Source organism: Gossypium arboreum, chromosome 13, assembly GCF_025698485.1.
Source record: "Gossypium arboreum isolate Shixiya-1 chromosome 13, ASM2569848v2, whole genome shotgun sequence".
Lineage (NCBI taxonomy): Eukaryota > Viridiplantae > Streptophyta > Magnoliopsida > Malvales > Malvaceae > Gossypium > Gossypium arboreum.
The window spans coordinates 124,829,449-124,843,104 of record NC_069082.1 but is presented as its reverse complement, the minus strand read 5'-3'; the positions used below and the strand labels follow the sequence as shown (position 1 = coordinate 124,843,104).

General features: G+C 32.4%; 2 protein-coding genes across 2 annotated transcripts; one reads left to right on the top strand and one right to left on the bottom strand.

The window, feature by feature from the left end:
* Positions 1–1,656: 1,656 nt before the first annotated feature.
* Positions 1,657–9,267, top strand: LOC108464369 (dolichyl-diphosphooligosaccharide--protein glycosyltransferase subunit STT3A-like). The gene is made up of 23 exons (XM_017764645.2): positions 1,657–1,956; positions 2,270–2,332; positions 2,440–2,495; positions 2,610–2,681; positions 2,813–2,918; positions 3,010–3,060; positions 3,324–3,419; positions 3,616–3,675; positions 3,759–3,872; positions 4,283–4,369; positions 4,783–4,886; positions 5,092–5,187; positions 5,583–5,703; positions 5,799–5,879; positions 5,980–6,111; positions 6,208–6,465; positions 7,051–7,194; positions 7,535–7,721; positions 7,797–7,894; positions 8,051–8,130; positions 8,233–8,320; positions 8,590–8,679; positions 8,818–9,267. Exons 1-23 carry the CDS (start codon positions 1,816–1,818, stop codon positions 8,878–8,880), a joined length of 2,388 nt encoding a protein of 795 aa, XP_017620134.1. The 5' UTR covers positions 1,657–1,815; the 3' UTR covers positions 8,881–9,267.
* A 952-nt stretch (positions 9,268–10,219) lies between these two features.
* Positions 10,220–13,485, bottom strand: LOC108462937 (mitogen-activated protein kinase kinase 6). Its single transcript, XM_017762853.2, has 8 exons — positions 13,286–13,485; positions 12,994–13,078; positions 12,477–12,611; positions 11,719–11,943; positions 11,431–11,613; positions 11,064–11,287; positions 10,597–10,642; positions 10,220–10,498 (listed from the first exon to the last, which is right to left on the bottom strand). The coding sequence occupies exons 1-8, from the start codon at positions 13,357–13,359 to the stop codon at positions 10,406–10,408; spliced, it is 1,065 nt and encodes a 354-aa protein (XP_017618342.1). The 5' UTR covers positions 13,360–13,485; the 3' UTR covers positions 10,220–10,405.
* Positions 13,486–13,656: the final 171 nt, after the last annotated feature.

Sequence of the window (13,656 nt, the reverse complement as noted above, 5' to 3'; positions counted from 1 at the left end):
ATTGGTCCACCTTTATTACCTAATAATAATAATAATAATAATAATAATAATAATATTTTTTGGATAATCAAGTGATAAATAATAGATTCTTACTGTTTAAATTAAGTTAATGTAAATATTTGTAAAAGTTACTAATACCTACTATCTACATCAAGAGGATTTATTATTAACAGGCTCTACAATAAGATTGTAATTTTCTTTTCTTTTTTCCTTTAATCTAGAAGATTTTATCATCAAACCAATTAAAAATAATTAATACCTAATAAATCTATATTTAAGGTAAAACCAAAGATGTTTGAAGTAAACACTATCAGTTGGTTGGATCGAAAATCAATCAAAGTATCAGTTCAAAAAATAGTATTGAATCGTTTAGATTTGGAATTAGTATAAATCGGTGCTTGAACTAGAATTTTTTTTTGAATTTTTATGATTTTTAATTGAACTAATAGAATCAATAAAATCAACAAATCGATAATTTAATCAATTCAATCACTCTTACAATCTTGAATAGTGTAGTAGATTTAAATATTTAATATCAACTAATAAAATATCAACATCCATAATGTAAATTCCACTGTCAGCTGATGCTTGCATGAGTATTTCTCATAAGATATATTTACATTCCTTTAAATTTTATTTTTTATTAAATGAAAAAAGCGTTGATAAAATAAATAATTCAGTATCGTACCAATATACATATAGCTTATGTTCAAGTACGAAGGCAAAAAGTCTATATTTTGTAAAAAAATTGTGAATTACTTTAACTTCCATTTGATTAGTCTAATGGTAAAGCATATTATATTCTTTTTAAGAGACATATATTCAAATATTGAATATGATATTATTGAAAGGGTAATTATAAACCCGAATATGAACTGTTAAATAAATATGAAAAATAAAAAAAATATATAAAATTCTAGAGGTGATAATTTTTATATATTAAGTGAATTATTATATATATTTAAAATAATTAAGATATAATATTTTAAATTAATACAGTAATAAAAATATTTTTATTATAATATTTAATATAAGTACAACATTAATCAAATTTAAAAATAATCTAAAATACTTTTTAATAAAAATAAAATATTATGTAGTAATAAAAAATTGAGATTATTTTAAGGTTTTTTTAAAAATGGAATAAAAAGTTTTAAGATCCAATGGAAGAGTTTCATAAACTTTTATATGAATATATTTCGATTAATGTTAAAGAAAATAAACTTATTAAAAATAAATTTTATAATAAAGATAATTTAATAAAATAGGATGCAATCTTTTAATCAATTAACAAAAACATAAATTCGAATAAATTAAAATAATACATTTGATAATGTACTAAATAATCTTACATAGTAAAAGTATTATGAAAATTTATATATTAAAAATTAAATTGTATTTTATTTACTCTATTAAAAATAAATAAATAAATTATTGTATATTATATCAAATAATAAATTAATTATTTTTATTAAAAATTAATCTATTTGTATAATTAAAACTAACGCCGCTATCAAAATAAACATGAATGTCATATGTTTAGCATCCTTATATATATATAAACCATTTCATACGATAACCTAGTTACCAAAAATGATTTTACATTCGGCCATCTGGAAATATAAGGTTAATATCGTCATTCTAATGCCTCGAATACACCCAAAAAAAAAAAGACATTTCATAGGGTAAGGGCAAATTCGTAATTCCATCATTTCTCTCATTCCCTACTACAAAGTCATACCATCTGCAACGGCCAAACCCCCCTCTCTACACACTCTCTCTGTCCCTTCGCATTGGACTGTTGATTGGCCGTCAATGGCGGCTCCAGAGGCCTCAACCGCCGCCGTACCGACTCTATACACCAATAACACCTTGCGAAATGCTTTCGGCGGTGTTCTCTCTTTCTTCATCCTCCTCCTGATCGGAGTTCTCGCTTTCTCGATCCGTCTTTTCTCTGTAAGATCTTTTATTCCTCGTCCTTTTGTTATTCTTCTGGATCGATCTGTAATATTATTTCCTAGAATTCAATTTTCGCCCCTTTTGCCGCGAAGGAATGGTTAAAAACGAAACGAAGTTAAATTGAGCTGAATATTGACTCGCATATTTGAAAATTTTGTCCATTTTCTATTTAATCTTTGTTCAATTTGAATGTTCTTCAATTTGGATGATAAGACAGAGGAATGTGAAGGGAAATTTATCATTTGATTCTATTTATTGCGTATGAATTGCTTAGTAGTTTGGAATTCTTCTGTCCTTTTTACGTTTTCAGGTTATAAAATACGAGAGTGTTATTCATGAGTTCGATCCTTACTTTAATTACAGAGTCACTCAGGTCAGTTGATTCAATTTATTGCTATCTTTAGTCCCTTATGTCATTTTTGTCAAGTTTTGGATCTTAAGTTACTTATCAAGATGATTTGGTTATCTTGTTGGTTTCAGTTTCTTACAAAGAAGGGAATTTATGAATTTTGGAATTGGTTTGATGATCGAACTTGGTAATTGCAAATTAGTAGTTAATTTATGTTGTTTATGGTTGTAGACTTTTAGGTTTTTACTATGTTATTGTTCAGCATTTCTGAACAAGCGTGCTTGTTTTTGGTATAATCAAGGTACCCTCTTGGGCGCGTGATTGGCGGAACTGTTTACCCTGGGTTGACCTTGACAGCTGGCACCATTTGGTGGTATGTTTCCTGAAAGTTAATAGGCGAAAAGAAAAACTATTTCTATTAAAATTTTCTATATAAATTTATATTTTTGTATAAAATTTCCATTTTTTTGCGTTTGACTTGTTTTTCTTTCCCTGTTGCATCAGGTTGTTAAATTCTTTAAATATTCCACTGTCTGTGGAAACCGTTTGTGTTTTTACTGCACCTATATTCTCTGCTTTTGCTTCATGGGCGACATACCTCTTGACTAAGGTCTTTATTATGCCTAAATTTATATGTGTAGTGAATTGTTATATGGTTATTAGCCTTAAATATTCTTGATATTCTATTGCCTTTTCTATAGGAAGTTAAGGGTGCTGGTGCTGGACTGACATCTGCTGTTCTTTTAGCCATGGTAAATCAAGGAAGAGATATATGTAGCATTATCAGAGTTCATTCATTTATTATAACTATTTAAAACTTCAATTTTGAACAACAGTGGTTGAACATCGTTTCATTCTGCGCATTGATGAGTAAATCTTACCATTGCTTTTATTGGTCTGTATCCATGTCTCTGTTGGCAATATTTGGCAATGGCATGTTTCTATGTCAACTTATGGTGTAAATGTGTCTTATGAATGACATCTTATTTCAATTCATTTACGTTCTTCTTTGCAGGTTCCATCATATATCTCCCGGTCTGTTGCCGGTAGCTATGACAATGAAGCTGTAGCAATATTTGCTTTGATCTTCACTTTCTATCTTTATTTAAAGGTTAGACTTTGGTTGATGTAAGTTCATTTTATTTGTCTATAATTTTGAGTTCTAATGCATGAGGTATAGTTCGGTTTAATTTACTGGTGAATGGTATCTCACCTTTGACAATAATCTGCTATTTATTTTCACTTGAGTTTCCTTCCATTAAGTATTTTCAAGTCTGACTATTCTCTTCATTATTGGTTATCCGCAGACCCTAAATACTGGATCCCTGTTTTATGCCACCTTAAATTCACTTGCATACTTTTATATGGTAGGCTTCTTGTGCTAACTTTTATCTGTGTTCTTGTTTTCACTCATTATTTATGTTTCTCAGTTAATTATTTTGTTTTCTAGGTCTGCTCTTGGGGAGGATACACATTCATTATTAACCTCATTCCAATGCATGTGCTTCTATGCATTGTAACTGGTCGATATTCTTCTCGATTGTACATCGCTTATGCTCCTCTCGTAAGTATCTGAATTACTAAGGAAGCTGGAATACTAGTCAATAGCAACAGGAATAGGCTTTCAGTATGCCATTGAAAACATTTCTTGTAGGGATCAGGCTGATTGGCAATGTGCTAAAATTAAAATATTTCATCGAACTCCTAATATTTGAAATTATTTATCCATTATATAGATACTTTAACTTGTTAGATGTGCATTTATGTATTACATTTAATTTTAACCTTGAGTTTGTCTTTGTGGATGGAAAACTCATTTGTACAAATAAAGGTGTTATAGTCTTCTTTCTCAGTTAATGATGGTGGCATTTTTAAAGGATGTATCTTTTCCCACCCTTGAATAGAGGACCAAAATCTTTATGCAGATCTCTACTTGGACTTGATTATAAGTCTAATTGTAACTGTTTGCTGCAGGTTGTTTTGGGAACATTACTAGCTGCTTTGGTGCCAGTAGTGGGGTTTAATGCTGTGATGACATCAGAGCATTTTGCATCATTTTTGGTAAGGTTTTTCCTTTATCTTTTCCCTGATTTGTTGGCTGCTTTTGTTATTATCTTGTTTTTCTTGTTGCAATTCATTTGTCTTGCAATCTTAGGTTGTTATAGCCGTGCCATTTTTAGGTATAGGTAACTATCAAGAGTCAATCATTCTTGCTAGCATTTCATGTTATTAACTGTTCCACTTGAGGAGCTGTTACTGTATGACCAACTATTTTGTGCAAAATGCCCAATGACATTACGATTCACAGATGTGCTTTTAGGCTCTAGAACAAGAGACAAATAGAAGTCTTCGAAATCTTGTTAGCATAAGCACTATTCCGATTTCCGAATTAACTCACGTCCTCATTTTCTATTTCTTGGTTCATGTGATGCTATTCCTTGCTCCTTGATCTGATTTTGTTTTCCCCTCTGCAGGTTTTCATTATTATCCATGTAGTGGCTTTTGTGTACTATATCAAGGGGATTCTTTCCCCCAAAATGTTTAAAGTTGCTGTGACACTTGTTGTGACTGTTGGCCTGTAAGCTTTCCTTCTCTTCTGTTTCCATAACTTTTTCAGGGAAACATAATTTGATATACCAATGGAATGAGTATTTTGTGATTTAAACTTTCTTATTAATCAGTTTAGCATACAATGAACAATAAACCATATAACTTGTAGATTTGATTGATAAGCATATGAAAAGATGCAGGACTAATTGACCTTACATGGTTTCTGTTCTCAGGGCAGTGTGTTGTGCTGTGATAGCTGTACTTATAGCATTAGTAGCTTCCAGTCCAACAAAGGGATGGAGTGGACGAAGCTTAAGTCTGCTTGACCCGTAAGTACCTAATTCATTTCAGTATATTACATGTGACTGTTTCTGCATGAAACTATAAATGAAGCCAAGTAGAAGGAATTGTGGTCAATGATAGTGCAGTCTTATGCTCCTTGCAGCTCAAATTATCTTGACATCTTAGTTTGGCATGGATCTAGTTTTGAGGGGCTTTTTGTGCTGTGCAATTCTTAAAACCTAAGACATAAACGAGGTGCCAGAAAACTATTTGGTTGGTTTAGTAATAAGTGTGTTGCCACTTGCCATGCAAACAGTATTTTCTGTTTTTATACCTTGTATGATTTGTTTAGAGTTTTTTTTTCTTTTTTGGCTACAAGTTTGGAGTTTGTTGAAAGGTTAGCTGTTTAAGTTCTTTCCATTTTCTTAATGCATTTTGACAGAACTTATGCAAGCAAATATATACCAATCATTGCTAGTGTTAGTGAACATCAACCACCTACTTGGCCATCTTATTTCATGGACATTAATGTTTTGGCCTTCTTGGTTCCAGCTGGTATCATTGTAAGTCTCTACCTTTCACAACTATTGTAGCTTTTTGCTTCTAATTTAGAAATTCATCTACTATAACCAATAACTTTTATTTCCCTTGTTGGAAGGCCTGCTTTTTGCCTTTATCAGATGCAAGCTCATTCGTTGTCCTCTATATTGCAACCTCTGTATATTTCTCTGGAGTAATGGTAAGAGGAAAATGGACACAGTCAATTTCATGCCATTACTCTGCTAGCTTCTGTTCCTTTGTCCGAATAATGTAGAACCTCTCGTGGTCTAATCATACAGGTCCGCTTAATGCTTGTGCTTGCTCCGGCTGCGTGCATCACATCTGGAATTGCCCTTTCCGAAGCTTTTGATGTTTTAACCGGATCAATAAAGTTTCAGCTACCTGGAGTAACAAGCAATGCTGAAGTTGATGTAAGCAGGTTCTATTTATCCATACTAGGTCAACCATTTGATGAAGTCATTTAGCTACAGGACTGAATATCTTTTCTGCTGCCTCTGATCTTTAAGGCAGGGGAAACTAGTTCTGATACTAGTGAAGCACAGACTGATGAAGTAAAGGCAGAGAAACCTGATGACACATCAAAGAATCGACCCTTAAAGAAAAGCAAGAAGAAGGAAAGGGAGCTTGCGGAAAATCCTCCTGCCAAAGCCACAGCCAAAGCCAAAGCCAAAGCCAAAGCTGAGAAGAAGAGGCTTCTTGCTTTACCTTTGGAGGCATCTGTGATTTCACTTCTCTTACTGGTTGTGCTGGGCGCCTTCTATGTGGTACTCTGATTTGGCCTCTTATATCCTCTAATTGCTTGTGCTTGCCAGTGCTTTTGTTCTAGAAGTTTGTGCATCACTAAATAGACTGTTATGGCAATGAGATGATGTTGATCTTAACTGTTGAGTGATAGTTCTGGTTGTAGAGAAGGATTTATTTAGTTAATTTTGGTCTCAAATTCTGTGTGGATATATGTTCCTATGAGCTGGTTGTAGAGCTCATGTTGAAAGGAAGGGATAATTTTTGCAACTAATAAAAAGACAGTTTCTGCTTTTTGATGATCTCAAAAAGTTTTAAATTCTCTTCCATTCTTTGAGTTCGGATTTAGCAGTGGCATTAATAGGTTGCCAAATGCCAATGAAAGAGTTATAAGAAATAAGAATCTACTAATTGATAAAGCAAAAATTAAAGGTTGCTCTGTTTGAAAGATATAAATATATTATTTATTAATCTAAATGGGAATTAAAACTTTGTTACTAATTCTTTCAATTTTAGTTTTGCATGAAATTTCCTGACATGTTCATCTCTTGGTCACTTCTTGTTTTTATCGTAAAAAGCCTAACATACTGTTGCACTTCTCTTTGCAGGTTCATTCTGTTTGGGCTGCAGCAGAAGCTTATTCAGCTCCTTCAATAGTTTTAACCACTCGTTCACGTGATGGTCTACATGTTTTTGATGATTTTAGAGAGGCTTATGCATGGTTGAGCCATAATACAGATGTCAATGATAAAGTAAGTTCTCCCCATATTAGCTTCTCTGGATTTTGAACATTTTTTTTACCAGTCTGCATGGAAGTTTTAGGGTTACGTTTTTGTAGAATAAATACTAATTAATCAAAAAATAATATTTCAAGCTGTGTGGTCAATGTTGATATTTTGAGCATGTAACGGGTGGGCCCTGATTCCTCATTGGTGATAATTTTGCCGATTTAGGTGTTTTCCTCTTAAAATTTCTTGGCTGAGCTCGTTTTGCATGTAGCATTGTACTTCACTGTTGAATATAATATATTATAACCTTTTTAAGTTGGCAAAAAGGGGTCCAGTTTGACTGTGTAAGTGAATTTCATGGCAGGTTGCATCATGGTGGGACTATGGTTACCAAACCACCGCCATGGCTAATCGCACTGTTATTGTTGACAATAATACCTGGAACAATACTCATATCGCAACTGTTGGTACTGCCATGTCTTCTCCTGAAAGGGCAGCTTGGGAAATTTTCCACTCCTTGGATGTCAAATATGTTCTCGTAGTCTTTGGAGGTATGGTTTCTTTTTTGTTCACATGAAATACACTGTCTTAATGTATTAATTTTCTGACAATTACTTCCTCGTTAGGCCTCATTGGTTACCCCAGTGATGATATTAATAAGTTCCTGTGGATGGTTCGAATCGGAGGTGGTGTCTTTCCTCATATCAAGGAACCAGATTATCTTGTAAGTTCTCTGTGCTGGCATTGCTTAAAAGATGCACCCTTGTTGAAAGTTAAACAACAAAGAAACTTCTTTTTTTGCGAGAAAAATTCCTCCTTATTAAGTACAACGATACTTAAGCTTCCTTCCTGACTTGGTTATTTTACTTATTGTCTACAGAGAGACGGACAATATCGAATTGACTCCCAGGCCACTCCAACCATGCTAAATTGTCTAATGTATAAACTCTCATATTACAGGTCCGTAGCTGTTAACTTCTGACTTCCGAGTATATATATGTGGTTTTTTATCACTATTGTTATAGCAGCTAAACTTAATCTCTCAATTTACACATTGTACAGGTTTGTTGAAACCGATGGGAAAGCCTATGATAGAGTTAGGCGGACAGAGATCGGAAAGAAATATTTTAAACTCACTCATTTTGAGGAGGTTAGATGATCCTGATTTCTTCCCTTGATTTAAATAACAACCGCAGAACATGAAATATTCCCAATACTATTCTTTTAAAAATAATTTTAACACGATTAATGTGATTTTTCGGCCTAAATTGAGCATATTTGTGTTGAACACATACTATATCCGACACTCACCGTGTTCAAATAACATAGCATGATGGATGAGAATGAATAAAATTTCTCTTTTCAAGTATTTTACCGAGAAGATGCCTTTATTTTATTTATATATTTTGTTGAATTTAGGTATTCACAACACATCATTGGATGGTTCGGATATATAAACTGAAGCCTCTTAAGAACAGGATTCGGGGAAAGGCAAAGAAATCAAAATCGGTACATATAATCGACTCAATGATCCTCATACACGAAAGCACACACTCACACACGCACAGAAGTAGATTCTTTTATCCTGTGCCGAAAGATCCGACTCGATGTTAACTTATACCTCATTTTCTATATTATGCTTTGCAGAAAACTAGTTCAACAAGCAGTTCTAAAAGAAGTGGAACCAAAAAGAAGAATCCATGGCAGTAGGAAACAGAATATTGATACCAATGGTAAAAATTTCTCTGTAACTCGAGTAGAATCGTTTGTTTGCCAAAAGAGCCTTTTAGGTTTTGCTCGGTAGCGAGAATGAAAGGAGACGGGAAGTTTGTTATTCCAATAATTGTTCAGACTCTTTTTCAGCTTTCCTATCGAGCAAACCCGTGATAGAGTTTGATTACGCCGGCTATGTTAGGTGATTTTCTTTGAGAATTACAATATATAAATCAAAACGATTTTGCAGGTTTCGCTTGATCTTTGTAATCTGTAACGCATCAGGTTCAGGGTTAAGATCAGATTTAGGTCAAGTTCAGATATAATGCTCATATCATATTTATGTGTTTAAGTCTGGCTTAAAGCAGAGAATTTTAAGGAAAATTATTTCGTGCATTGCAGGTAGCATTGAAAAACTTTGCTTAAAAAAATTCCATAAGCATAAATGAGATATTACCATGTGTTTTTAGAAAATATTTAAATTTTTTTAAAGTAAATCTTGTTTGTGAAGTTGAAATTTTCAATCACTTCTATAAAATGATTTGAACCGATAGTCATTCTTAAAAAGAATCAATTTCAAAATATGATACAATTGAAAGCAGATGTAACATTTATATTATTATTTAAGTTTCTGATTGATTGAGTATTACCTTCAATTGGGCCATTAGCTCGACTAAGAAGTTACTGAGTATGTTCTTTCGTAATTAAAATAAATAATATTATTATGTGTCTTTAGAAAATATTTAAAAATTAAATTTAATTTTATTTGTGGAGTTAAAAGATTTTCACTATCATTGATATAATAACAACTTATTTAATCACTTCTATAAAAGGATTGAACTTTATTTTTAAAAAATGTCATTCTTAAAAAATCAATTTTGAAAACATGATGCAATAGAAGCAATTGCATATGATAAGATTTGAGTTCATATCATTTGCATTAATGGAACTTTTAATTTAAAATTTAATTAAAGTTTTTTTAATATTTTTATACATTTTAGTTTTATTGTGCATATTTTTTATCTTATATTTAATTGAGTTAGTATCACAAATTAATTCGACATTAACTTAAAATTAATGATAACAACATGATAAATAATTTAATCTAATCTTTTCATTTATATTTTAAATTTGTAATTTCCTTATATATATATATATATATATATATACCTATGTGATAAAACATCTAATAGCAATTTAATCGCTAACTAGCCTTTGTGCGAAACCTTGATAATATAATAGTGCAAAACGGTAACTCTGTTACATTGACTTTTTATTTTGTTTTAATTATTTGTATCTGATATATTTTGACATATCCATGTATGATATAATATAATTCTTAGAATACATGATAAATTAAAGAAAATTGTTATATTTGTATGGATACATATTTATATCCGACACTCACATTTGAATTCAAGTAACATAACTACTACAGAGTGAGTTTAAACTAGGTAAAAAGGAAAAAGTGACAGATGAGAAACAAATTTTACATTCCAAAAGCATATTATAACAAAGCAAATTATCTTGGGTAATTCACAGGAGGTTCCAAGCTACCTACCAAAATCCCAAGGTCTATGTCTTTGTCTTCGAACTTTTTGATGAAAGGGTGACTCTTCATTAACAAAAAAAGATGTGGCAAATTAATATAATAAGAGTTACTAATGTATTGAAATTTGAATACACGAATGGGCTTAAGTCTATGAAACTTACCAAGAGGTCCAAAGATGATGCTCTTTCTTTAGGGTTCTTCTTTATGCTAAAAAAATGGGAAGGAAAGAAGCAAAATTAGAAAATTGATTATTTCTATCACAACAAAAGCAAATGGAAAATGGCAATGATAAAAGAGGGAAACCAATATCTAAATGTATCAAGGAAAAGATTGTACTCTATTACGATATCCACCACTTTTAGACAACATAAACTGTGCCTCCGAGGATGAAATATTGGATTCTAGTGATGTTAGTAAAAGGTAAGATGACATTATTCAATGAACTTGAACACCAATTTCTATTGCTACGTGCATCAAATGTGGATAGCATATTCAAGAGGGCTGCTAGCTTACACTAGAAGCCAGGACTATGGCAAAAGAATTCAAAGAAACAAGCATTTTACAGACCAAGTTTGGCAGATAAGTTCATGATATGATAAAAATGCAAACTAAACATGCAAGTGTTTACCAGGCTGATACAAATGAACAGAACTCTGGAGAGAATTGATCTGATGGAGCAGTCGGTGGAGGCTTTTCCACTATTGCCTCCAAAAGCTCATAAAAGCTAGGCCAGCTTTGTTGATCTTCAGATTGCATATATGGGAAACGTCCAATAGCACATTCAAGCACTACCATTCCCAAACTCCAAATATCACTGCTATAGTCATAAGTGCTCCCACTAATCCTCTCCGGCTACAATCATAAACAAGATGATTGAGATTAAGATTTTACATTAAATCTTAGTGAAAAATAGACACATTAAACACGTTAATCACAACCAGCAGCAAAAAATGCATGATGAATGACAATTTCAACAGTGTGGAAGCTCCACATACCGACATGTAGTTGTAAGTCCCAACAAATGTATCTCTCTGGCCCATAGAGCTAGCTAGCATTGCACTAACACCAAAATCAGTGATCTTCACTTCCCCTTTATGGTTTACCAGTAGATTGGATGGTTTTATGTCCCTATGTATTACATGCCTTTCATGGTGCAAATACACAAGTCCCTGTAGAACCTGAAACATAAAGAGATATGAGTAGAAAGAACAACTCACTTGTTTAGCTTTTGAAATGACTTTTTTTAGGTCATTCATAAAATTTCAAGTCAAAAGGAAGAATACCTGCTTACACACAACTGCAAGATATGGTTCAAGAATTGTGTTAACTTGTCTGATCACATCAGCCAGAGATCCACGGTCCATGTATTCTAGCACCAGAGATATGGCCCCATTGTGATAGAAAGAATGGTAGCAAACTACAACATGCGAACATTGTGATGCTTGGTTTATTTTTAGCTCCTGCACAATTTGCTTGCGAATTTCCTCTTGTATGTTCATTTGGATGACCTGCAATTAATAGCCCAAAAGTTTCTCTGAATCAGTTTTTCTTCATTTATAACCATCATGTTCAAATCATTTCAACGTTTTTTACTACCACGTTATATTTAAGACAATATTCAAGCAGATATAGCTGCAAAAAAAAGTGAAGATGTTCAAACAGGGAAAAAAAAAAGATGAACCCTGTTCATGAGGATTGTATGTTGCAGTGCTAGAAATCAAACAATTATGAAGTGGTCGAACCAAATATCATACAAGAAAAGAGAAGCAAAAATATGAAAAGAAGTATTAGCATGCCTTATTTGGTCACCATCCTCTCACCCCAAATAATCTTGATCCGCAATATATATATTTATCAATAAATTCTCACATCCTACATTAATTCAAAGGAGGAATCCGAGGATAATACTAAGGTAGTAACCTTAACATGCTAATGAAAAATAAAAGTTAAAGGCAAATAAGGAAATAAACAGAGTCTGTTCATAGCAAGTTCAAAAACTAACAAGTAATTGAACAAGGTTTGTCAGTCTTGAACAATTTACCTTCAAGGCAAACAATCTTCCAACCCATTTGTGGCGAACAAGTTGTACTACACCACCACTGCCCTTCCCAATAACTTTGATTGTCTCAAGGTCTTCCAATGAGAATTCAAAATCAAGCTCCTTGGCGTCAGAAGGCTGCTCAAAGTAACCCAAAAATAAAAAGAGAAAAGAATATCTTGAATCCCAAGAAAATTGATACCAAAAAGTAAAAGGATAAAGAACTCTATGGGAACTTGAACAAGCATTGCTGTAGAATAACTAGCTAGCCAATGAACTTCACAATAATTTCAACTTAATTCCAATATTTTAGCATCAAAATTGTCCTTAATTTTCCAGCGAAACGCAAAAAAAAGATGAAATAATAAACTATAGAAATGATAAACAAAGGTGCACTTACTACACAATACTAATACAATAAAAAAGAATAAAATTCCAGTTTTCTATATGGGTATATCAGAAGTGACCTCCAAAACACAAAGTAATTAAAAATCCTCTTAGATTAGTCACAAAAACTTACTCGGGATTCCTTTTCCTCGGAAATAAGACGCAATCCTTTCTGATTTAGAAGCAAATCGCCATCATGAAATGTCCCACTCGCCGTCCTGTAAGACATTACAGTATAAAAAAAATTCAAAATTCAAAATATTTTCACGGCAGCGAAACAGAAGAAAACGTAACGGAAACCATGAAACCAATCAAGCCATAAACTTCGAATTTCAAGAAGCGACTTCAAGTAAACTAAAAAAGCTAAAGTATTGATCCAAAATCGAAGCCATCAAGAAATATGTCTTAAGAAAAAAGAAACTTACAAGAAAGAAGAGATAGGGGTTTCTTGAGCTGGAACAGCGAGCTTCAGTTGCTTCAATGGCTTCTTGCTCTTCATTTTTTTTGTTTTTTGAAAGATTTTTATAACTGTTCCGTTAGGGTTCTTATAGAAAGATAAAAAGAAAGTGTTTTTGTTTTTAAAATGTTTATTGAGAAAGTGAAGATGATGGATTCGTTATAAATTCAAACGGGAAAGGCCGCGTAAAACTAATTTAACTTTTTTAGGGTAAATAAGTATTTAGTCCTTGTACTTTACCATTTCTATCGAATCGATCCTTAGAGAATAAAAATTTGAATCGGTCAATATAGTTGTTTAAAAGACATGTTTTTCCCATTCCGATCAGTTTAGCCTTGC

Bases quoted from the DNA above. Each gene is read 5' to 3' on its own strand.
- LOC108462937 (XM_017762853.2), bottom strand. From the start codon at position 13,359: ATGAAGAGCAAGAAGCCATTGAAGCAACTGAAGCTCGCTGTTCCAGCT. The intron at 11,288-11,430 runs GTATGTGGAGCT...TTATGATTGTAG, and splicing joins GGACTTACAACTACATGTCG to CCGGAGAGGATTAGTGGGAG. The intron at 10,499-10,596 runs GTAAGTTTCATA...TTGTTAATGAAG, and splicing joins CATCATCTTTGGACCTCTTG to AGTCACCCTTTCATCAAAAA.
- LOC108464369 (XM_017764645.2), top strand. From the start codon at position 1,816: ATGGCGGCTCCAGAGGCCTCAACCGCCGCCGTACCGACTCTATACACC. The intron at 6,466-7,050 runs GTACTCTGATTT...TTCTCTTTGCAG, and splicing joins TGCTGGGCGCCTTCTATGTG to GTTCATTCTGTTTGGGCTGC. The intron at 8,680-8,817 runs GTACATATAATC...TATGCTTTGCAG, and splicing joins AGGCAAAGAAATCAAAATCG to AAAACTAGTTCAACAAGCAG.